We start from the raw sequence: 26,456 nt of genomic DNA on the forward strand, positions 1-26,456 counted from the left end.
TATCTATCATTTAAAATATATGCAGCACTCCTCAATATTTGCAAAATTAATATGCTCAACAATGGAATGATTGTAAAAAAATTTATCAAACTTGGTTTAAAACCAGCAAAGATAATGTATTACAATAAAGAAAATACCATCGAACTTTAAAATAGGAATTATTTTAAACTAGCCGCGACTTTGACTGCTTCTACGAGTATATAGTTCCCGTATATAATTTCCATTGGAACAATTCATGAATCCGATCTTATATTGTATTATATACTTAAATAATAATAACGTACCTAATAAATTCATCATAAAGTTCATAAGGTTTCAGCCAAATCAACTGATCAGTTATTTTCTAGCATTTTATATGTGATTCTTTAGACTGATATACACAAACTACTGTGTACAAACGTACGGACAAACAAAAATTCAAAAAATCATTGTTTTGGATTATATTGCATTCATAAGCCCCCCCCCCCTTCCCCCATAATAGATTTCTTATATATCTTCCAATTACAAACATCTTCCAGTTATGATTTTATTATATTTATTGATAGTCATGAAAGTGTTCAGTCCAATATCTTCTCAATTACCTTAGGCTAAATTATAACTATTCCCATAATTAAGATATATTGCATATGATTGATTACGTTAAAAAGGGGTCATGTACTCTACCCTAAATATTATATGTATGCAAAATTTCATAAGAGTTGGTTGAGTCATGAAAACGCATTAATAACATCATAAGGAAATAAAACTGTATCTGAAGCAATAGATATTATTTTATTACTTGATTTAATCTTTATCTAAATTTGCCAACAAAGTACAAAAAATCGTTACGTCAATGTTTAACGACACGATGCTAATAATGTTATTAACATTCAATTATTTGGATACCATGAATAAATAGAATTAGCTTGAAAAAATACATATAAATATGATCATTATTTTATAACTCTATTTTAATATGATTATTAAATATTCTGTTAAGTTACCAAAATTATAAGTCAATATATGTTTTAGTGGCAATTGTGCACTTAAAAGATATGGCATGTACAAGTCAATCATCCATATAGCACAAATAAAATATTTAGGAGGTCTCAATAAGGATAGAGCCATAATTCAGACGATGAACAATTAATTTAATGGCATAAAAATTTTTAATTTCACTGCTGTCTCCACAGATGCCAAGCAGGTAAATAGGTATTTGAAAGATACTGTTGTTGGCGTATTTATTTTCCAGAGAGGGCTTGACTCTTAAAAAAGGAGCTATAACGCTCATATCTTAGGGTGAGCACTAAAGAATTCTGGCGTGGGCACTGCCTACTTAGGCCCCTCTTAAACACGACTACAGCAGATGTACGGGATAGTCCAAATTTACCTATGAAACACAATATGCCCGAAATCTGGACTATATACAAAAGCACGCATAGACGCTCAGTGGATGCCCTCCAAACCCCACTCACATCACATGTTTAACCGTAATTAGTTGTGTGATCGCTCGCGAAATAAATTACATGGGTCTAAATAGTCTCTGCCTCTGATGTATAACCCCAATGTTTTGTTTATATGTACTTAATTATACATAATGCACAATAAAAGCAGAAATATAATACAGTAGATGTTTAATAGGACCTTCACCACCACACCTGCGACATTGCACGAGTGTTACCTCAAAAATTGTAAATGCAATTAAATTATTCAAGATAATCATTGAATGTCAAATCAACAAAACAAAATTTGATAAAAATAACTACTAAACAGCTGTGCTGGATGGGACAGAGATAACACAATTTCAAATTACATAATACGAGGTCAATGGATTTTATCAATAATAAACTATTACGCATCTACATTGATTATAGCCATGATAGCCCTCCAAATATAAAATTAAAAAAATACGAAAATTCTACATTCTACCATCAAATTGTCAATGCCAACGAATTGTATCTTTTTCATTACTAACTATATGTTAACAGTAAATATACACATTAATACAGCTATATACAAACTTAGATGAACAGTTTACAAAGATACTTATATGAGATTGTACTTGAGGCAGTCGCATGACCAGGATATACAGATTGATGAGACCAAAAAGCAATGTATATCATATATGTCATCATCATCATCATGATCATATCAGCCTTTTACTGCCCATTGCTGAACATAAGCTTCCCCTTTGGGAGGTTTTGTCAGTAATTGCCACGCTTGGAAGGCGGATTGGCAACCGCAGTTAGACTTTAGAGATGTTTTAAGAGGGACGCTGCTAACCATCCCTCACCCTCCCTTAGTCGACTCTTCCGATATCCACGGGAAAGGAAGGGGTGACGTATTCTATGCCGGGACGGTATACACAAGGCAAAATATATGTAATATTATCCACATATTACTATTGTCGTCTTGAAACTCCCTAAAGGAGTGAATTTACAGAGTACAGAGGAATAACACCTGAGTCCTCAGGAATGGCAACGCATGGGGGGTATCATGGGCGAAACAGTATATTTTGTTATGTCCATGGTACTGCTCATGTCTATAGGCGACGGTTACCACTTTCCATCAAGTGGGCCGTCAGCTCGTTTGCCATACTAAGTTGAATAAAAAAAAGGAGAATTTGTACAAATATTATCTGTCTAAATAGTCCTACTCGTGATTCTGTGGCTAAGCAGCTATACTTGCATGGCTGATTAAGTTAAGGACAGGATATAGCAATGAAATTACAGTGTACAGGGTTATAACATCTTAGTCCTCATAAATGAATCAACACAGTGATCTCTACGATGCCGTTCATGTCTATATGTGACAGTTACCACTTTATCAGGTGGACTACCACATTGTTCGCTATTTCACGTTGCTCAAAAAACCTACAATAATTGATTTATTAGATTCTCCAGTTGCGTAGTCAATTTGTAATAAACAATCCTGGAACATATTTTTATTGAAATTATTTATTCAGAAATATGTTGACATTTGTTTATATCACAAAGGTGGCAAATAAACATACGACTTACCAGATGGTAAGCAGTTACCGTAGCCTATGAACACCTACAATACCAGAGGCATTACACGCGCGTAGCCGATCCTGAAAAAACCTCTTTATCCCTTTTTTGAAGAACCCCATGCTGTAGTCTCTTGGAAAAACCTTAATAGCAAGTTTATTCCATAGCCTGAGCGTTCATAGCAAGAACCATCTCTGAAACCGCGCTGTACGCAACCATCTAGGCATACATAGGCATCATCGAGGGTATGGGAGTGAATTCCTTGTTGATGACGAGCTGTACGATGGTAGAAGGTGGCCGCGGGCATCATATTGAACAATTACTCGTACTATAAGAACAGCCCATTGTACAAACAGTAGAACATGCAGAGTGAGGCAAAATCTCTCCTAAGACTTAAGGGTTTGATACTGCTTGTAAGCCTGGGATCACCGACATCGTTGCACTGAGTCCTAGATACCAGCTTGAACTCTTTTCAAGTTGGTATCTAGATGCTTCCGCTCATAAGTGACACCAATACTCCATGTGGGGTCGGATTTGCGATTTATAAAGCTTTAATCGTTGATCCGGCGTGAAGTATTACTTCGCTCACAACACTTAAGCACACCGAGTTTTTTAGATTCCAGCTTCACCTTATCTTCGAGGTGGCCATGGAACTTTTTTTTTTGATGGGTAAAAATGGAATGGTAACCTCGCTGCGCTAAAGGGATACGCTGGCTGGCCGGTGATAGAAGAGAATGAAAACAGGCCAGTTAGCCCATCATGATGAATTTATCAGGAATTAACCATGATAGCTTCCAGAGGAAACCGCAAGGAGGTTAACCTGGTTGAGTATATTGCTAGCAATGGGATTCTTAATCTCCATTACTAACAATCCCTATCCCCCTTGGTCATGGAACTGTACATCACTAGAGATCGACACCAAGAATCCCAATACTTTTAGAAATGTTAAGGGATGTGCCCTGGAGTTGAGGAGCTAAGCAAATGGGGTATTTTTAGCGGTGAATGTGTAAGCTTGTCTTAGCAGAGTTAAACTGGGCTTTGTTTTATCATCACCAATCAAAGACCCTAGCTACCATTCTTTCAATTTCAGACAAACTGTTCTCAATTGTCCTTCATAATGAACCCATATAATGGACATCTCCAGTGCTGTCATCTGCATAACCATTAATATTACCAAAGGTTAACATTAATATACAGCAAAAACAGTGTTGGGGATAACACAGAGCCCTGCGGGATGCCAACGTTAATGTCCATGCTAACAGAGCAGCAAACCATATACAACAGTTTTTATGCCATATATGTGGAATAGTTATTTTATGATTTTTTGTGACTTATTCATGTTATGTGCAGTTATTTTTGTTTAGATAAAAATATTATTTATTAATATTGTTTCATGAAAAACAACTGAGGCTACTTAGTAACCAAAAACCTTATGAAGACATCTTCTGAAGATATATTTATAAAGGCAGGTATAACCTAATACTTTATGGAACACTACAAAAACTATTTTAAATTTCAATAGACTTTAAAAAGAAATGTATATGAAGGATAATGAAATATAATAAATTTATTAAGGTGACCTAACATAAACAATATATTTATTAGATTACAATTAATGTCTAAAGCAGTTATCAGGACATGATAAAAAACATCCAGTAGATAAAAATATTTTTAGATTTGTAAAAATAAATTAGTTATTACTTTAAGTACCAATTAATATAAATGAATGAAAATTCTATAGTTGTCCTCAAAAAAGATACAATTACATAAAATAACATATCTATTTTAAATCAGTAGGTACTTAATGAGCAAAAATATTAGTAAGTAAAACAGGTTAATGTAGGTTTACAAATTGCAAATATTCACAGGTTGACATGATATTACCCTTATAAATAAAGTCCCTTGCCATATGCTACACTTATAGATTCCAATATATTTGACATATCAAATGTTACAATCATAGTAACAGCAAGTCTAAATACTTCTGACTACTCTATGAAAGATTACACATACATAAAAATCAGAAATCACTTAAAACCACAATTTTTATTTATATTGTTTATTTCAATTTTAGAGATAGGATAGTCTCTATGTTGATAAGGAAAAAAAAACCTGGTAAGAGACAGTTGGGGACAAAACAATATATACAGGGTCAGCTAGTTTTTGTTACATGGAGTGTAATTATTATAGTCTACTAGCTGACCCGGCAAACATTCTTTTACCATATACATTAAATGTAGAAAATATTGTTTTTTAGTTCAATAAAAATTTTCTCATAGTATATATATATATATATATATATATATATATATATATATATATATATATATAATATATATATATATATATATATAATATGATTGCCACCTTGCAACCCCATTGCGGAATATAAAAATCACGATTAAAACAGGAGTTCATCGTAAATGGATGAAAATTTGAAGTTGTATGTATTTTTTAATACTAAATCAAAATAAAAATAAAATTTTGTCAAAAAAATAAAAATATAATATTTAGGGGTGGGTCACCCTTATCATTGAAGGATATGAAAAATAGATGTTGGCCGATTCTCAGACATACCCTATATGTACACAAAATTTCATAAAAATCTATAAAGCCATTTCGGAGGAGTTTAGTAACAAACACCGCAACATGAGAATTTTATATATTAGATGTAATATGTGATTACACTGTATCAACTTTAATATCATCATCAAAATGTTGTAAAAACCAACTAGAGAAACACTTCAAACATACAAGATAAAGAAAATTTGGTTAGGGGATACCTTTAACCTGTCAGGTTAGGCCAATCATAGAACAGCTGTATTATAACCATATAGCAAAAAAATATATGTTACAAGTGTTTATGAAAAAAAAAATACTAGGTTTTCAACTGACTGCTGTGTTAACTATGTAAACAAACGAGTTTCAGTTTTAGGACTCACCTCTTCTACTGTGAGAGGAAGCGTTACACGACTGAAAACAAAGAAAAAGAACATAAGTATGATATAATTCCAAACATATGTTGGTCGTCACCTCAAGTCTCTATTATGAAGTGGTCATGAAATGGCCAGCCAGCTACTGGTAAAACCTTGACCTGAAGAACTGTCAGTGTCAAGTCAACTATTCATCTTGATTCAATAAATTGTATCAACTTTTAAAAATATATAAATAGAGACTAATTGTGACATTAAAAACTACATAGCAGTAAGCTGATAAAGTGAAATTTTGAAACGGGCCGTGGCATTTTAAGATAGATTAAGAAAAAATCGATTTATATTTGCAACTTGAGGTATAACCTTAGTAATTATACTTACTATTCTTTGATAAGCATGTTGTATTAAATTTTATTTCACTTAAATGCACATCAGACAGTCCACTACCACTGAATTATTAAGACTTATCACAGAAGGAGACTTGAGCTATGGCCCGATATATATTGGCAGATAATTGTAATTTTTATCTATGATCGTGATCGGCCAATGAAAATGACAAGGCGCATGCTCGTTTCATGACGCAACGGATATTACGTCAACATTTAATGTTGCGTTCATTACTTCTTATATTTGTTACTTAAGATTTATTGAAGTCGATTTTGAGGCGAAGCCATTTCTATAAATTTATCTCTAAAATTAAAATTTCTATTTGACATCACAATGAATTCTTTATAGCAAAGATCAATATGCACTAATTATAATAAATTAAAATATAAAGATCCATCAGTTGTCATTTTTCTCAATTCATAGCAGGATAGTGTATAATATTACATTACTAGTACTACAATGACAAATTTTACATTACTAGATTATATATTTGACACGGCTTATGCAAAAAATATGCAAGCAGCTTGTATCTGAATTTGGTAGGGTTATACGACCGTATAACATTTTCTATACACTATCTTGCTATGAATTGACAATTTTATCATTCCTTTTATGTAATTCCTTGTCCTTCCATATGTAGATGGATAAATTGCATTTGCTTTACTTTGTAATCAGCCATACATAGACTGATTATGTGTTGGATATTTGGTCTTCTAAATTTGTTTTTTTATATTATAATAATATTGCTTTTTATAGATATTTAAATATCTAAGTTACCTCTCAACAGAATTATATTATATTATCGATTTTAAGTCCAAAACTGACTTCCATTTTTTTATCTTAGAAAGTTACAATAGAACATTACGTGATCATGTATGAAGTTTTAAAGATCTGATTACCTATCTAATTTGACAGTTTTGAATTTTGTTTGACACTAAATATCCTGACATTTCTGTTCGGAACCTTTTCTAAACTCGTTTAAATTATTTTTTATTTCACAATTGAATATTTCATTTATATTTAAATAAAAATGATTTGATAGGCTCTCTCTAATGATTTTTAATCAGTTGTTGTAATATTTGAGATTACGTTACTTATATTCAATTCTTTGTAATAATTATCGATTGCAAAATGAGTTTGGTGGGGAAAAAATGCGAATCAATATCTTTACTGGAATCTAATAAAGACGATGTAATTCCGAGTGAAATAACGCCGGAAGATGTTTTGAGATTGGACAGGATTACCGATACATATCTGTGCAGTCCTGAAGCGAATGTATACGACATAGATTTTACAAGATTCAAAATAAGAGACTTGGAGACTGGGACTGTTTTGTTTGAGATAGCAAAGCCACCTACCGACTTCGGTGTGGACAATGAGGGCACGGAGGACGCGCCCGAGGAGCCTCTCGATCCGAATGCTGGCAGATTTGTCAGATATCAGTTTACTCCACAATTTTTAAAATTAAAAACAGTTGGAGCTACGTAAGTTATTATTATGGCTTTGCATTACCGAAAAATACCTTTAATATAATTTACATCTATGTATGCATATAAATATAACTAGTGAAGCCATGTTATTATTATTTAAACTGTCATTGAGCATATGCACATCCTAAAGATGACTGATAAAGCATTAAGTCTGCCTTTTGCACCACATTATATTGGTCAATAAAGATTAACAAATAAATAGTTTAAATAAAATATTATTTTCATTATAAAATTAATAAAATTGTATATCATACATTAAGAAAGAACATTTTCTTTAAATATCTTAATACAATTATAATATCACATAAATGTGGTTATATTAGTATTATATTCTACCTAAACTTACTAATGTAACTTGAAAAAAATACATGTAGTGATTTGTCATTAAAACTAGTATTTTAATTAAAGTCTGTATTTTTTAGAGTTGAGTTCACAGTGGGTTCACGTCCTGTGAACCACTTCAGGATGATAGAGAAACACTTTTTCAGAGATACTTTGCTCAAAACATTTGATTTTGAGTTTGGTTTCTGTATTCCTTTTTCGAGGAATACTTGTGAACATATATACGAGTTCCCAGCACTGCCACCAGATCTTGGTAAGATATGAAATGATAATAGATACTATGAGTCAGAATTTTTTTGTAAAACTTGGAATGACAAATAAGCTGATGGCCTAGAGGTGCTAACTGTTGCCTATAAATATTAACAGCATTATAAACATCACAGAATAAATTGTGTTGGAATGGTGCTCATGCATTGCCATTTCTAATAATTAATTTGGTATTATAAATTTGTAATTAGGACTTAACTTGATGTGATTACAGGTAAAAAGTGCCCACACACCTGGTTTTTATTGCCAGTGTTTTGTTTCAAATTAACTAACTTTCTCTACTTTCATAGCCTGTAATTTCACTGCCTGCCATATTATATAATTATTGATCTGTAATATATTACTTTTTAGAAATTTATGAATTGAAATCAGAATCTACCTCAAAATCATTTAAGACTCCAATTAGACCTCAATTATACTTTATGTCAAAACTATATCTACATACAATATTAAGTCTATCAATAATTGTGGTAATAATAAGAATTATATGTTTCTAGTTGATGAGATGATAGCTGCACCATTTGAGACATGCTCTGACAGCTTCTATTTTGTGGACAATCACCTTGTGATGCATAACAAAGCAGATTATGCTTACAATGGAGGAATCAATAATTAATGGAAATTTATAGCTCAAGGGTATGGCCTTAAATTTGACATATTTTGAAATCTATTTATATTGGCACTAAGTAATTATGTTGTTACCATATTTCCTATAAAAAATTGTCATACTAAATTTTAGATGCTGGCACTACATACAATGTCTTTTTATTATTTTAAAGAATAGAGAGTAATAGCTATATAAAGATTTTTTAGGTATACTGTTCACTACTTATTTCACTATAAATATTAGACGATTTTTATGTATAAATTTAGATATCTTAATTGGCCATGAAAATAATATAGACCAGTTGTAATACTATCATTTTGGATCAGTCTACTACGGGCCACAGGTTTTTGTTTATAATGCATTTATTTTAGTGTGACTCACCAAGTATTGTGCTACCTATTGTCTGTAAGATCTTTAAAACTATACAAGGGACTTTTTTATATTTTTCATCAATAGATAGTGATTCAAGAGGAATATATATAAATAGTTTAATATTATTTTTACATCAATTTGTTAAAATATGACTATAATTGTTTAAGATGTTGAAAGAAATCAAGTCGACTGAGAATTTTCATTGAATGTGATACCTAATCTGTTTGAGATATAACAAGGTGTGGTGGAATTGTTTTTCTTTTAAAGGTCTCCTAAAAGTTCGCGATAGCATATCCACCTTTTATGGATAGCTTACTATACCTATTTAATTCGAACTTGATGTAACAAACTGATGCAAAATAATGTAAACATATATTCTGCTACCTGTGCGAAGCTGGGTTAGGTTGATAGTTACTGATGAATGTTGTAGTGCCGGTGTTTAAAATATTATAAAAGTAATTGTTTATCAATAGGTACATTCCATTTTGTGATAAATTATTTATTTTAATGTAATTAACTATGTGATTTAAATTATTGTGATTTTTACTTGGAATTTACTTACCTTTACATTCCAAAAAACAGGCTAGAGCAAGGATATAAATATACTTAAGTAAATAACTTCAAAATTATATGTTAGAAAGAAGTGTATTCGAGTATATATGTATTCAATAAAATATTAATGTGAATTTGACTGATATGTTGGTGGCATTAACTTAAAACTTTCAATAAGAAATATATACATGATGTTCCAAAAGATATTTAACTACAAAATTATTTCGATATGTATCTATTTCTAAAATAGGTATATTATCTGCATGTTACAGACTATCAATTGTTTGTTTATTATTTATGATTACATTTTTACCTTAGAATTATTATCTGACATTTTTTAATAATAAATAATACATTATTTATTGCAATATTTTGCAGTTTCTACACTATACAAATTGATCTAGATTGATCTGGTGGGGTGAAGTTGTGGACATCTAAATACCCAATTTAATTCAAGTGGTGTTTTCTGTGATTGTATTTATGTGACTTTATTGTTTACTTTCATATTTTGTAATTTTTTTTTTAAATAAGTAAATAATATTATATTTGACAATCAATTTGTATGATGTGGAAGTTGTTATAATTTAGTTTGTTACCTACACTTAGTTATCACTATTTAAGCACCAATGATTAATGTTCACGATTTATTCTGTTTGGTGTGAAACACTTTGTATTGTGAATAGTCTAAGTGGGTGCTCTTCAAATGATCTATAAATTCTAGTCACCTGTTAGTTAAAATTTGCTTCTGAATTTATTTGAATAATTGTATAGATTGGATTAATATTGCAAAATACAGGGAGTGGGGATTAATGAATAGAGTAAAGGATAGTAGGTACTTACTTTTATATAATGGACAGTATAAATATAACTTTTTTTTATATAATTAAGCAACTATATTTGTAACAAATTTCTAATATGATTACATGCATTATTATGAAACGTTACATATACATTTTCTTAAACCCTGTTCTTTGTGTAGAAGTGTCGTAAAAATGAGAGCTTAAGAACTATTCATTTTTCCGACTTTCATTTACCTACTAACAAAATGCGTTTTAGATAACCATTTTGAACTTTGGCACACCAGTCGATCAAGGAAATTAACGAAAATTATCACAACTTATAGATAAATACTGATTATAATTAAATAAATACCTATTATGTACTGTATATATATATATATATATATATATATATATATATACATATTTACCATTGATGTTTCTTCCTTTTCTAATGTAAACTGGTAATTTTTATGACAATGAAGAAGCTGTTATAAACAATTTAAATAACATATAAAGACGGCAAGAAATAATAAATTGGAATAAAATGTATTGGAAAGATCTAATTTTATGCCGTCCATTTACTTGTTCTATTAAACAAGTAAACGCTTTAACATAAATTTTTAAGGAACGAACTTAATGTGTTCACTATGTAAAATTATATTTTTTGTTAATTTAATTTGGTGTGTTACCTATTCATGTGTACTTAATTGGTGGATGTGTATTATTGATAGAAAACAAGCTATACAAGTCACTGTATGTTGCAATTTTGTGGAATTAAATACACATTTCAATGAAATAAAGTTTAATCATTGACACGACATGTAAATTGCATCATTATTTTTCTGTTTTTAATGTCCCATAGCTCAAAAATCTTATATGTAGAAGCAAGAAGCAATGGGTGGACCGCGGATAACTAGAGGTACCTGAAAAAAAAAATGATCCCCGAAACCATAGGAAAAAGATTAAATAAGTGCAACTCTCTGCGTACTATGTTCCTTGATCAAGTGACAATGGGTGGAGACATGGACGTGCAATATTACATATGCTATAATTTGAAAAATAAATATATGCTTGTTTCAATTTTAGTAATATTTTTATGTATTATGTATAATCTTCAAACTTTAGAAATTATATATAGTACATTTATATAAATAAATATATTGTTTTATGAACTGTTTGAACAAGTTTGAAAAGAACCACTATTATAGTGCGTACGAAGTGTAAATCGTTGCCACAACTCGTACTAAGCACTCTGTATGTAATATCTGCGAACATATAATTCAACCAGTTTCGAAGAATTTGTTTCATTTGCAAGGCAATTCAATTTTTATTGAGATATTTTCTTATCGTCATTTATTATTATGAAGTTTACTAGTCCATTAGATGATAGTTTTTAAATCAGACTACTAGTATAGTATTATATTATCTGTGGTCAGACTAAAAAGTGAAAGAAGATAATAAGCATTCCAGTACTATTATGAACTGTAAATTACATTTACATAGAAATAAAAAATATATATAATTAATTAAAATTTATTGGATATACAATTACAATGGAAGAAAATAATTGAATAATAGATAAAATATTAAAAATAACAGAATTCCATGAATTTATTTACAACATACCTATCACAATACAAGATTGTTTAAATCTATAAAATGTAATACATTGAATAGCACATTATATGATCTTTAACATCTTTCAAACGATTAACTTTGCAATTATACATTAACTGTGACAGTTCAAACCACAAGTTCATGTGTGGATAATTTAAAAATTATTGCCACTTTGTGGTTTGAAAGGAAAGCAAAGGTCAGCTAACCCTTTGACCTCAAAAGGTGATATTCTCACACAATAGTCGATGTATTGCCCATAAACATTACTTCAGTCATATCATACAAGTATAGCAGAATGGGTATAACAAGAATCTAGCAATAGTATTTTAAATAACTTTTACCAATAAGATAATATTATAAATATTAATTCCTATGAATTAGTTTTTGGAATTACATTTATAGCATGAGGAATTAATTTAAAATTCGATTCCACATTGTAAATACAAATTCAGTTTGGGTTTGTTATACCTTTCCATTAAAAATCTATACTCATAACCAATATGCCAGGGGTAAACCCAACTCTGGCTAAATATCTCACTACAACTTCTTTAGAGGTACGCTTGTACAATTAAAAAATGCGTATTTCTTTTATATTATTATGTTCAAGTCATACCTCTATTACAATTTATTCATGAACAAAAATCAATTAATTTTGATAAATCGATAACATCAAAATTTATTTTCTTCATAATAAGAAATGATATGAATTCGTAATAACAAGTACGTGTGATAATACTCATAAGAAAATCAATAAATCTCATGAAACCGTATTCATAAGTAACGATACAAATTAAAATATATCCATACAGCAAGTAATCAGTACGTTACGTTTAAATTTTACAATTGGAATCCCTCTTTATGGGTAATGGAACCATAATAATTACTATTATTATTTAGTGAGGAGTCTACGCCAGAATTCTCTGAAAATGAAAAATTTAATAAGAATGCACCTAGGCATATTATTACAATTAGATAAGGCATATAACAGCACATAAAATTACTAAGAGAAACAACTATAATCTATATACATAATATTATAGAGGTAAATTTCTGAATGTGGATGTTTGGGGTAATCTCCGGTAGTACTAATCCAATTTTGTAAATTCTTGTACTGTTACAAAGGTATATATACTATAGGTGCTTTTTATTTTGGTAAGTAAATAATTACAATAAATATAGTTGAAATCGGCAAAAATACTATAATACGCTGCCAAAACGGTTTAAATAAAAGAATAAAATCTATAGCAAGAATATTCATTACTTTTAGCTTTACAAAAAAGTCCGCGACGCTTTATATCTAAGTTTAATATCTCAGTCAAAAAAAATAGTTTTACAGGTTTAATATATATTTAAAAACTCTTATAGAAAGAAATAGCTAAATCGAGCATTTATGAAGATAAAGTTTACTTTTTACAACATGTTAATTGATGTGCCAGAAGGCAGGGCGCGGAAGTAAAGGACGCAGGAGAAACTATATAAATGCGTACATCTTACAACAAAACAACGGCCTATTTGCTAAACAGGCCGTTAATTTTAAAATCTTATAGAATATTAATGCAGTACTTTCAAACGAGCCAAAGTACCAGCTTCACTAAAATATGACGACCAGTTTAAAAGTTACGAAAATATTGCACCTGTGCGAATCCGGGGCAGGTCGTTTATATGGTTAAATAATAGTAGTACTAAAAAATAAACATATTTTCTAATACGAAACACATTTTACAATGTAGTCTTAATGACTATCATGTTATAAATAGAAGAAATATTAATAACAGAAATGATGGAGCTGTACGATTATAATTTAATAGCAAAAACATAGTCATAAATTATAATCTTTATACTCAAATTTCCATTAATTACATAAAATATCATGCATGTTAATTTATACGATAAAAATATAATATTCCAAGTATACATGCTTTAGATATAAGTGGAGGAAACAGCAAAAAAGAACTTATATTAAACGTTACAATTTCCTATTAAAAGACATCGTTAACTTGGAGAACGGCGTCCACTATTTATTTTGCATTTATTCTCTGCGTTTATATTAATTATTTTTATTTATTACCGTCTTACTTTGACGCATTATAACTAAAAGTAGTTGCAAAAAAGCGGGACTGTCACCTTTAGAAATATCTTTCATCATATCTAGTTTTATTGTACTTCTATATTTAAGTATCATATATACGTTATAAAACCAGAGAATAAACATAAAGAAATAGTTGTAACAAAGTCATGCCTAGGTTCTTCGCCTAGCGCCCTGTCCACGATTGTTTTTAGGGAATTCATTGTTATTAAATTCCTTCTTTATAAAGAACTTGTACGTGAGTTTGTCTTCGTTTATAAACGAGGAAGCATAAGATAACGGGATTACTGCACATCTTGCGTTAGTGATTATTTCATTAACGGGGATGTTTATGGAGTGGCATGTATCCATGTACTGGTATTTTCTGCGTGGCTCACTTTTATTATAAATGTGTATCTCGTAGATCCATTTGCGGGCACTATTGTCTGTGCCGAGAGCCTGTGTTGTCATATAAAGTTTGTCATCTTGAATCTTTACATGGAACAAAAAGTTGTAGGTGCCTATAACGATGAAGTGAACGATATTGACGTTATTGTTGATGTTCAGCAAATACATTTCCTTGTCGACGTCGGCCTGGCGATGCATCTGGTGTACATCATCGAAGTGGGACGCCATTTGGGTTAATTTACCTGTAAAATTATAAGTGTCAATCAATAATAATAATAACTGTGGCTTCATATATTGTTTTATTTCGACTTTTCTGTACTATATTATTATTCCCTTAATCGCCTATTCATGGGGATTCGACGTTCTCAGAATAAAAAGCAACGGGGACCGTCTGTATTATTTACTCTGCTACCACACGGTAAAACATATTTAATTGACCTAAAGGCAACTTTTCAGTCTAACAAGTCGACTAAATTACTGATTTAAATAAATTAATTTATGATTTAAATAATTAAAACATTGTCACTGCAATTCTCCGCCAAGCATATATTGGTTGCAGAGCATGATTAAGAAACCACTGGTGATATAGGTTTTGATAGTAGATAATATAAATACCTTTCCAAAGGCACAGTCCAAATATGTCAGAAAGTGGGCATGGCATATCTCTAAATATGCACACCTTAAGGTGAGTGTCTACATCACATCTTTTTATCCAGAGGGAACATCCATTTTCCGTATTTGGGCATTTCACCTTTTTCTGGAATGTAAAAATTTAATAAATAAAAATTGGTAGTCCTTGCAGGAATTTGTCAACTATTAACCATTGCACTGAACGTAACAAAGGTCATGTCCACATTTCATTGAGCATATTAGAATTCAATGTGGTAGGTTTCGAACCTATTGCCGTTGTCTAAATTTAATTATATAACTTGTTGTATAAATTATACAATTTAATTTATTTAAAATTTCTTTATTGTACACAAAATATAATGTTAACCTTAATTCATTTGAAACATAATGTACAAAGGCGAGCTTATCTCTAATAAGAGATTTATTCCAGCAAACCTTTTCATGTAAATTGTATGTTATTTTAAAAATAAAAATAGACAGTCATACGATCTGCATACATTGCATAAATACATAAGTATACACAAAGAATAATACAAACTACACATTATAAATTACATAAAATTGTGCTTATATACAGTAGATACTGTCTATCATTTTGTGTTAATGCACATTTAATATCTGTAGATAATATAATAAAATCACAAGTGTTGAAATATATGTCCGTCTGTTTATTTGTATATCGTTGTAGAGAATTTGCCGAACTGTTTACAAAACTTCCATAATTGAGAAGGTAGACACTATGTAAATCGTTACAGCTTGACCTGTCGACCTGTCGATTGTAGGAAGTTATATTTGTGAAAAAACTTAGATGGTGTTAGTATCAAAGAATTCCTCTGAGTCCTCTCTGGAAACCATCGTCGTGAATTCCTGGTGAATTCGTGACGATGGGTCTTCTGATCTAACTTCATCCTCATCTATTATCTCTCACAGGGTACCATTCCATTCCATTCCAGTGATGAGCACATAAAAAAATACTTCTTCCTCATCTAACATTTCTCACTAGTGCCTTGGCAGTGTCTATCGCTAACGCAGGCGGGATTAACATTCCATTTACACGCCATTAAAAAAGTATCAAATAACAACGTAATTTTACTACCTGTGTAAAAATTGCGGGGAACGGGTTTTTTTTTTATTATAGCACGACATGAGACCACACCATCCTGAACGAACACGAAGACAACAAGGTACATGAATACGATCAACAAAATCAAACGAAGTTTCCATTCATTAAGCGTATACCGCACTATGCTGGCTCACTGTTTTTTTTTTTTTTTAAAGTAGTAAGTAATAGTTGAATAATTATATAATATAGTTATGAAAGCACTAAGACCCCAACTAGAACGATTAGATAGGATAACTATATATAATCTTGCTTCTTACTGCACGGGCGCCTATTTGTCTGTACTTTTTTATGCGAGGAAATTTCTCGACATCATCAATTCTAAACAGATTTTAATAATTATTCTTGCAATCGATAGGGATTCTCCTGTATGGTTCTATTTATCCATTAGCAAAATCTGCACCTTTAATCAAGATGAATTAATGTAAATGTAATGAAATAGCCCATATGGTAGAATTTAAAAAGATCTACAATCGCGTTTTAAATTCAGTTCTCAGCTACAACTGCTCAATTGGACAGCAGAGTAAAAAAAAAATGTGCCATTAAGGCAAAAAATATTAATAAATTATTTTGCTACCAATTTGAGTCGCTTGAATTTTTCTAAAGCTGGCAGACGACGAAATGGATTTACAAAATGCACGATTGACATAGAATGGCGCGTATAAGCGAGCGACTGTGTGCATTTCAGATTGTGACAAAGAGAAATAAATTGTCTTCACAGTAATTTTGATGTCGTGAAAAATACCAATTGTAGCAAGACGCAATCATAGACCTTATCGTAGTCAGTTTTCTCATTCATATATATATATATATATATATATATATATATATATATATACACACATATATATATATTATGACATTTTTATTATAAAAATATTGATAAAGATACCTCAGCAATAAAGATTTCCAGTGAAATATTCCTCATGGTAGTGATCATATCACGGCATATACCACAAAGGCGACCATTATCTTTGCAGGTTTTACATGAACTGTGCCCTTTTGAGCATTGGTAAATATTCGAAGTGTATGTATTTCTACATGTCGGGCATTTCACTTCGTTATCCGCTTCATTGTTGCGGTTGCGTTGCCTGTAAATACAAGTACGTATTTTATTTTAGCTTATTGGTCTCTTTGAATTATACTTTTTGGAAAGAACAATTAATGTACAGTAATAAGGTGAAGACGAGTCTTGAACTAGTGCATGTTACCATTGTGGACATACAGAACCGAAACATGGTCCTACACGGTTGCCCGTATGCAAAAACGATTATTATTATGCAAAAAAGATTGTTAGTAATGGGGAGGTTAGTTCCCATTGTTATCAATATATCCCATCAGGTCGACTTCCACGCGGTTCTTTTTGGATACCAACGTGATTAATTTATAGTTGAATTCGTCACAATGGGCTAACTGACCTGCCTTTTCATCCTCACCAATCGTCCCTCACTGAGGGTATCGATAGCGCAGGCGGGTATATAATTCTATTATCATCCATTAAAAAAAAGCCAAGAAGAAAGCTATGTTTGGAGTTTCTTTGCGTGATAGAATCCGAAACGAGGATATCAGCAAACGAACCAAAGTAATGGTCACATAGTTTGAAGTACTAACTGATGGGAAAGAAAGGTTCTTGAGTGGCGATCCCGTACGGACAAACGCAGTGAAGAACGACTCCCTCTCCTCCCCCACTAGATGGATAGACTAACTCCTCCACTCGTGGCTCTAGACCATTCCTTATGGCAGTCTATGGGGGAAGCATATGTCCAGCAATGGACAGATAATGGCTGAGATGATGATGATGAACAAGGTGTACAAATTGAAATCAATCATCAAGTGCTAGTGATAAAACTAAGTATTTTCCCCAAAGAAACATGAGTGGAAAAACACCAAAAACTTATGAGTATAATTTATAACACTGATGGGGGCCATCAGTGTTAGCTTCGTAAGGTATTACAGCAATTTGCTAATGTTTAACATTTCATATACATAATTATACACTACTAATAACTTATATATAAATTTATAAAGATAATATTTTGCAGATTGTTTCTAGATGGGACGTTTATATCATTTGTGTATTATACACAAATATTAGCGTCCGTATAAATTATAAACTATAAAAAGTAATACTACTTAAATTATAAAAAGTAATACTTTTTTTACCTTGAGGTTGATCTATCTCGCGATGAAGCTGGCGGGGCAGTGGGTTGCAATCTAAAATGATAACAATAAATGAAAATAATTAAAGAAAAATAATAATAACTGTTTTTATTGAATAATAAATTACATAGATTTAGTGTTTAAGCCTATTTTAAGCAATATTTTTTCATTACTCCTACAGTATATTTTTGTTACTCTTCAAAGACAAGAAATATTAGTCATTACGTTAACATTGTTTATAGATCAAAAAAATTGAAAATCTTGATTAAATCATCTTTTTTAACTAAAAATTGGGTTTCGATAGAAGCTCCATTGTGTAAAACTAGACATTTAAATAGATTTACTAGACAATTAAATTAAAAATAAATTCAAGTCATTACACTCTGTGAAAATGACCTGAAGTGTTTATAGAATAAATGTGATAAAAAAATATTTATTAGGCTGTTGTTGCCCAATTCGCCTTGAAGAGGGATAAAGGTGAAGATAAAGGTAGTTGGACAATTTTTGTCAAGAAATTGATTTTAGCGGAAGATTGCCTGCCTTTTATGCCCAAACATCAGGCGTTTACAAGATAGACTGTAACTGTGGTAAGCTGCATATAGGTCAAACTAAACGGATCATAGCCGAAAGGGTCAAAGAACACATAGCGGCAGTCAAAGACAGGCAAACAAATAAATTAGCGATCGCAGAACATTTATTAAATATTTCTACTAATCACTGGATTGACCTGCATGCCCCGAAGGTTCTATCTATCGAGCGTCACTTCCTATCCTTTGGATAGTATGTGAAGCAATTGAAATTAGGAACAATCCGAAAAAAATCAATAGGGAAGATGGATATAGGCTTCCATCAGCATGGGACCCAGGGATTAGTACACTAAAAACAAGTGATATTTTATTTAAATGCAGTGTGGATACCATAAGTGACCCTAGATAATAATGATGACAGTGTAAGGGACCCGAAGAGACTGCCAGACGAAGACGTCGCTCACTTCAGTCTTGTCGTGACCACGTTTCGTTTCGACCGACGTGGTGCAATCCAAATCAAAATGTCGGCAATAAAGAAGTAGGTATATATAGGTACTATTTACCCGTATGCATTAGTCTGACAAAAATTACATTTATAATTATGCATATACCCCCCAAAAATTTCTCTTACAGATTTAATCACATTAAAGAGAATAAACATGATGGCACAGGATTTTAGTATGAAAGTACATTACCAGTATATTATTACAACATTATATTATTATATTGTTGTCTCTTCCTTTCCCGTGGGTGTCGTAAGAGGCTACTAAGGGAGGGCGAGGATGGGCAGAAGGGCCCTCTTAAAACATGTTTTAAAACCTAACTGCGATTGCCAACTCGCCTGCCAAGCGTGACAACTACTGGCAAAATTCCCCTTATGGGGAAGGCTTATGTCTAGCAGTGGACAGTTAACGGCCGAAATAATAATAACAATAATATTATTATATATACCTTTTAGCTTCATCCAGTTTATTGACGAACACATATGATTCAAACGGGTCTTGGACCGCTCTTGGAGAAGACGCGGGCGGTGTACTAATATTGGGATACAAAGAAGTTTGCTGAGTAGTTGGTGAACTTGTATGTGTTCCAGTGGCCACGAGATTTTGGAGGTCTTTTTGGCTATAACTGTAAGTTGTAGGAGATCTAAAGGGCCTGCAATAAAATAAACAATATTATATATATGTAACATAAACATAAAACTGGTTCTTGTCGCTCTCATTTTTAATCATAAGTGGATTACTATGCAGTATAAAAATACATTTAAATTAAATTGTGAGCACCACTTTTGAATTCGCTAGCAAAAAAAGCGAATGGAAATAATTGAACATATTTTTGTCAATTTAAAGCTATACTGTATACTGTGGCTTTGCCCGCGTTAATTAATATATTTATAGTTAATTATACTATAATTAATTAATATAATATACAAAGTATCCTATCTATGCATGAAGACAGGTAAGACACTTTTATGTACTAATGGCCTTACTTAACTATTAGGATAAGACCTTACGTAACTTATAATAAGACCCAGATTACCTGTACACAATTGAAACTGACACACTGACGGTCCACCTGATGGAAAGCGGTAACTGTCGCCTATAGACATGAACAATACCATAGACATGGACACGATGGTATCCAGGGGGAACCCATGGAGGTCGACCTGACAGGGTATATTCCTAGTAATGGGGCTGTTTGACCCCATTACTAATAATCCCTTTCCCCCCGTATTTTCAGGGTTATCTACGAATATCTAGTCTAGAATATACAGTCAAGACCTTTCTAAAATAGGAAAAGTTCGCGAAAAGAGTATTGAAACGCATTCTGCTATAGTTTTTCTCCATAATGAAGGCAAATCTGAACGTGAGATTGCATCTCAACTTAAATTATTGAAGACTTGTATTCTTCGTACGATTATACGGTACAAACAAACTGGCAGTACTCAAGATTGTCCGGGAGACCAAAAGCTACGACTTCTAGTGAAAACAAATTTATTGTGGTAACCAGCAAGTGAAATAGACACCAAACAAGAAATTCGTGTTGAAGTCAACAGATCTCGGGAAAAACCTGTATCGGTGTGTACAGTGCAAAGACGATTGCAAGACGCAAAGTTGTTTAGTTACATTGCTGTTCAGAAACCTCTTCTAAAACGGTAGAGTAAGAAAAAACGGGCTTTAGCCCATTGAGACTGGACCTAAGATTAAAAGAAATGATATGGAGTGACGAATCTAAATCTGAAATATTCGGCTCAAAACGAAGAATTTTCGTTCGACGTTCCGCCGAAGAAAAGATGATGCCACAATGTATAGTAGTGTGTAGACAGTCAAGCATGGTGGCGTATCTGTTATGGTCTGGGGTTGTTTCTCAGACTATATGGGACTGGAAATATTGTCCAAATTCAAGAAATTATGAAAAAGGAGCATTATAAAGTAATTTTGGAGAAAAATGCTATTCCCTCCGGACTAAAGTTAATCTACCAAGGATTTAATTTCCAATCAGATAATAATCCAAAGCACAGTTCAAAATTATGTGGAGGCCATTTAGAAAAAAATAAAAAAACAGTTGGAAAAAATGTTAATAAACATGACATGGCCACCCCAAAGGCCCGATCTTAACCCATTCACAGGAGGCCATGTGGAATGTATTAAACGAAACTTGGAGGAATATCTCGCAAGAGACTATAAATAAATTAATTGCTCGCATGCCAAGATTGGTAAAATGGGTCATAAAATGCAAAGGATCCTCTTCTTTGATTTTGATGAAAATATTCTCTACTTTCTTGTGCGTGTTTTCTTTAGAACATTGTATTCGTCAAAACTTCATGAAATTTTTGAATTTCAAATCTTGTGTGTAACATCTAAATAAAACCTGTTTTTCATAAAGTTTTAAACATGTTGACTTTTATTTGTTTCCTTATATTTTTTATAGTGGTCTCAAACTTTTGACCAGCAGTGTATGTATGTATGTCAGTATATATTATATACTCACATATATACGGACTTTTTGTCTATCTCTATGTTTGTTTCCGCATCACGTAAAAACTACTGCACCAAGTTTGGTAGAGTTTTCACAGTTGTGTTTCGTTTGAAATTAAAATCTGATGTGTTCTATTTTGATGATGGTGAGAATAGAATAGAATAGAAAATCATTTATCCAAATAAACTTACATTGAAGCACTTTTGAATAGTCATTACATTTTTTTTAATCTACCGAGATAGTATATATCTGTAGAAGTGGCCTATATAATTGATTTTCCTACTTCTAAATTCTTTGCGTAGGAAGTCGCGAGGTATGGCTAGTGATAAATAAAAAGAAATACACGGACACCGTTAAAGCTATTTGTTTGCCTTAATAAAAACATTAATGATGTACGTACACTTGAGCTTGTGTGGGAGTAGTCGAAGTGCTTGGGATACAAGAAGGCTGAGGTGACGGGACATTTTGCCCGAATTGCTCCTTCAATACTCGCTCCACTTCCTTCTTTGCTTCTGCCCTGGATACAGTTTGATGTAATATACATATGATTGTCAGTATATAATAAGAGAAGCTACAAAATCAGTAACTACGAGTATTAAGCAAATGGATTTTTTTTTAAAAAAAAAAAACAAGCCTATATCAATGTAGAACAATTTCATATATCGCTCTGATTCTATATGAAACTAAGTACCTAATACATTATTACACAAGCCAATTATGAATTTAATTTTAGTCAACTACTAACAATTTATACTAAAACATAATATATTATAAAAGAGTACATAATCCTAGTTAATAATGCCACTGAACATACTTATTATACAGCGCCATCTAGGTCCAAATCAAGCAGAGCTTATTCCATGGGTATTAAACAATACATGGACATACTTATTTTTTTTAAATACATTCATATTATACATAGACAATCACCCAGACCATATAAAAAGACAAGCTCATGAAAATTAATGTTAAGTATATAGTACGGTGATGGAACCCCCAAGTATTAGAAGTTGAGAGTGTATTAAATCGTTACACTACCAAGGTCATGTATTTCATACTTCCCTTTACATATAGACTATACTAATAACAAAATATTCACAACATAAGATAGTATAAAAGGACATCCCTGACATCGAAACCAGTAACAATTAGGTAATTATAGTATTGAAAGGGAAAATACTGGTAATTTTTTGTACACTAATCTATATATCTAACTATATCAATACTGCATACAGGAATAAAATTCAACACAATTAGGTAATTACTTTTTAATTGAGTAACATAAAAACTCATGGGAGGCCTTGTGGTATGTGCTAACTGTTATAATGTACACATGTAAATACATGACATATATGTATTTATGCATCTATATTTTTTATAGTTGTTTGTTTAAAAAAAAAATTAATCTATACACTATGTATAATACTATACAAATGAATAAAAGTGCATATTCTTTTCTAAAAAGCTAGCAACACAACTGTAATTTCTCCACTATTGCAGGTAGCACCTATAATGAATTAAAAAAATATTTACCTTATAGCATCTTCACTGATTCGCATTTCGGCTGACTTCTGATTTTGTTTATGTAACAATTCATTTAATTTTTCATCATACATTTGTTTCTGTTGTTTAAGTAACATCTCTACTTGACTTTTTGTAAAGCCATTATGTTCAGCATCTCTCCTGTGAAATAAATGTATTTAGGTAGTAGTATGTTGCTAATTTTCCTGACAAGCAACTGTGTCAGTTTTGAAAATGATTAAAGGGAGACTTGATACAATAGTCATCTGCTTGGACACCTTTATCCCACTCGTGTTTCTGCTGCCAAGAAGCTCCTTCATTTTAATAGGTGATATCGTCATAGTCGTAGAATACTGACGGATATATATATGTAATCTTTGTCAGATCCGCCAGTATTCTATGACTATGACAATATGTTTAAAAAACTGAGTTAAACATACTTCTATAATTTTATACATAAGGTCACTTTATCACAAGATAAAAAAATTATTTAGATTTTAATATACAAATATTAAAATCTAAATAATTTTTTTATCTATAGAAAACCTAAATTTATGTCTGTTACAATAAAACTTAATGAAAAGGTATGCAATGTTGTTGGAATTAATACAGAAACACTAATTTGTTCTACTATATATGCAATAATATATATGCTGATATAAATATCAGCAGACTATGTTCAATGGCTTTATTCTGCTTAATTATTAGTTCGCATTTTCATTAAGTACTGTTGTAACTGATTATGTATGGAAATCTTGACATGTAATTTCAACTAACTTACTTAAATATGTTAAATATCTGTGTGACATAAAAATATGTAGAAAAACAGGCGATGGATATTATATATAGAATTAGATATCTGAAATGGAAACAGGCCAGAGAAGTCTGTAGGATGGACAACAACAAGTGGACAAAGAAAGTGAAGGAATGGACAACGCAAGAAAAGAAAAGAAGAGATATCAACTAAACAGACAACGCATAATTTTACACTTACCTTTGGTTCTTAGATTCCTCTGCGCCCATTGTTATATACACTTTTCAAAATCGATTAGTTGAACAAGTAATCACCAAGATTAAAATTGTAATTTTCAACGGTGATTTTTTCTAAAACAATATTAAGTCTATTAAGGTACATAAATGGAAAACAGATAGATTATTATTACATACATACAGACAAATAGGTTAGGTATGGATATCTTATCATACAAATAACACTTGAGACAGGTACTACCTAGGTACGTACCTATCTCAAATATAGTCATAATATTGTAGCTCCGTGAAATTGTTTTTTATGTATTTTCTACTTATTAATTGATTTTACACACTAATTATTGAATAATCCATATATATACATTCTAATTTATAAAAGTGGGTACTTACCAATGTAATTAAATAATAAAACTTTTTTTGTAATGACTATTAAGAATAAAAAAAAACAATGACAATGTGCAAATGAACGAAAAAAGAAGTTTTCAACCGCTACGTAGGGCTATCGTAGGCACTAGGTATAAATTATCGATAGCGATAATTAGTACTATCAATCAGTTAAAAAAATGAAAATCGCTTCTTATACAAACAATAATTATATAATTTTGGTAGTCATTTACATATTGATTATGCGTGTGTGTTCAGTTATCTATCGATTTTTTCAATTAAAACATAAAAGCGTAAAATATAATGGATGGAAATAATATATCAACCTAATTAGATAGCTCTGGGAGAAAAGGGATTGTTAGTAGTGGAGTTTGACAACCCCATTACTAGCAATTAGCTTTATTAGGTCGACCTCCACGTGGTTCCCCCTAGAAATCTGTCTGTCTATTCATCATAATCTATTTTGATAGCGCGGGCGGGGTTACTATTTCATTATCACACATTAAAAAAAATTGTTACCTCTTCACAAGTGTCACATTGTACTTAATTATACTTAAACTAAATGAATTTCAACTAACTTTGAAATAGTTTATATCCTAGCTTAATACAGGATACTTTATATATTGATTCACGCAAGCAGCAGGAAACAGCTAATATAGTTAATTTTAAAATTTTGCGTTGTTTACACATATTTTACATAGACAATTGGGACTTAATGCGACGTAAAAGCTTTTATAGGTAAATAATATCTACATACCTGCTTCTATATTGCTGATTCTTTATCGAAACGTCGGTAAATTCTATAATTGGAAATTACAAACTGACAACATATGTAATAGAATAAATAAATTTATATTTCGAAACATTAAAAATTTTACTTACATAAAAACAGCAACTATCTACAATTTTCATCTGTCACTGGTACCTCGCCAAAATATACTGATAGCGCAGTATGAGACTATTCTATTTTATTTATAAAAAATACCGACTTGATGTAATTTATGCTTATCGTCATCGATAATAAAACATCACTAGGTTTTAGATAGTAAAGAACCTACCATAGACGAAATACCTCTTCTACTAATTTTTTTAAAACATTTAAAGATTTTGCTTCTTAGGGATACCATATTTGAACTGCAATTTTGACTACTATTATTCTTAGTCTATAATATAGATGATATATCTTAGGTACTTATAATTTCTGATATACCTACTTTATATTATGGTATATCAGATATAGTTACTTATACTATAATAAAAATATTATGTGTAAATATAAAATGAGTATGTAAATTTTTTAATTAGAAAATGTTATACGGCCGTATATCCCTACCAA

At 31.2% G+C, this 26,456-nt stretch overlaps 3 protein-coding genes across 9 annotated transcripts in view; 1 reads left to right on the forward strand and 2 right to left on the reverse strand.

Moving 5' to 3' along the window:
- LOC113515200 (phosphatidylinositol transfer protein alpha isoform) overlaps positions 1-6,470 on the reverse strand; it is a 25,556-nt gene extending 19,086 nt beyond the window's left edge. Inside the window, 2 exon segments of the mRNA XM_052895795.1 lie at positions 5,930-5,960; positions 6,302-6,470. Coding sequence (XP_052751755.1) covers positions 5,930-5,960; positions 6,302-6,318 — 48 coding nt within the window. The 5' untranslated portion in view covers positions 6,319-6,470.
- Positions 6,471-7,254: 784 nt separating this feature from the next.
- LOC113515014 (protein unc-119 homolog) lies at positions 7,255-11,537 on the forward strand. Its single transcript, XM_026899133.3, has 3 exons — positions 7,255-7,791; positions 8,220-8,392; positions 8,904-11,537. Exons 1-3 carry the CDS (start codon positions 7,439-7,441, stop codon positions 9,020-9,022), a joined length of 645 nt encoding a protein of 214 aa, XP_026754934.1. The 5' UTR covers positions 7,255-7,438; the 3' UTR covers positions 9,023-11,537.
- Positions 11,538-12,238: 701 nt separating this feature from the next.
- Positions 12,239-26,131, reverse strand: LOC113515141 (E3 ubiquitin-protein ligase Siah1-like). Of its 7 annotated transcripts, XM_031908544.2 has the most exons (10): positions 26,003-26,045; positions 25,878-25,920; positions 24,741-24,850; positions 23,759-23,908; positions 22,626-22,742; positions 20,198-20,401; positions 18,723-18,773; positions 17,452-17,650; positions 15,425-15,566; positions 12,239-15,051 (listed from the first exon to the last, which is right to left on the reverse strand). In XM_031908544.2, the coding sequence occupies exons 3-10, from the start codon at positions 24,767-24,769 to the stop codon at positions 14,576-14,578; spliced, it is 1,368 nt and encodes a 455-aa protein (XP_031764404.2). In that variant the 5' UTR covers positions 24,770-24,850; positions 25,878-25,920; positions 26,003-26,045; the 3' UTR covers positions 12,239-14,575. The 7 variants fall into 7 exon arrangements, with proteins under 7 accessions (XP_031764404.2, XP_052752100.1, XP_026755098.2 ...); XM_052896140.1 differs by lacking the exon at positions 25,878-25,920 and having other exon boundaries at positions 23,759-23,905; positions 26,003-26,131; XM_026899297.3 differs by lacking the exon at positions 25,878-25,920 and having other exon boundaries at positions 26,003-26,130.
- Between the last annotated feature and the right edge of the window lie 325 nt (positions 26,132-26,456).

Source organism: Galleria mellonella, unplaced genomic scaffold, assembly GCF_026898425.1.
Source record: "Galleria mellonella isolate WM207_F2 unplaced genomic scaffold, CSIRO_AGI_GalMel_v1 utg312, whole genome shotgun sequence".
Taxonomy (NCBI): Eukaryota; Metazoa; Arthropoda; class Insecta; order Lepidoptera; family Pyralidae; genus Galleria; species Galleria mellonella.

Excerpts from the sequence above, each read along its gene's own strand:
- LOC113515014 (XM_026899133.3), top strand. The coding sequence starts at position 7,439 with ATGAGTTTGGTGGGGAAAAAATGCGAATCAATATCTTTACTGGAATCT. Across the intron at positions 7,792-8,219 it reads TTAAAAACAGTTGGAGCTAC|AGTTGAGTTCACAGTGGGTT; the intron begins GTAAGTTATTAT and ends TGTATTTTTTAG. Across the intron at positions 8,393-8,903 it reads AGCACTGCCACCAGATCTTG|TTGATGAGATGATAGCTGCA; the intron begins GTAAGATATGAA and ends ATATGTTTCTAG.
- LOC113515141 (XM_026899297.3), bottom strand. The coding sequence starts at position 24,769 with ATGGGCGCAGAGGAATCTAAGAACCAAAG. Across the intron at positions 17,651-18,722 it reads CGAGATAGATCAACCTCAAG|GCAACGCAACCGCAACAATG; the intron begins GTAAAAAAAGTA and ends TTGTATTTACAG. Across the intron at positions 15,567-17,451 it reads TGGAAATCTTTATTGCTGAG|AAAAAGGTGAAATGCCCAAA; the intron begins GTATCTTTATCA and ends TTTACATTCCAG.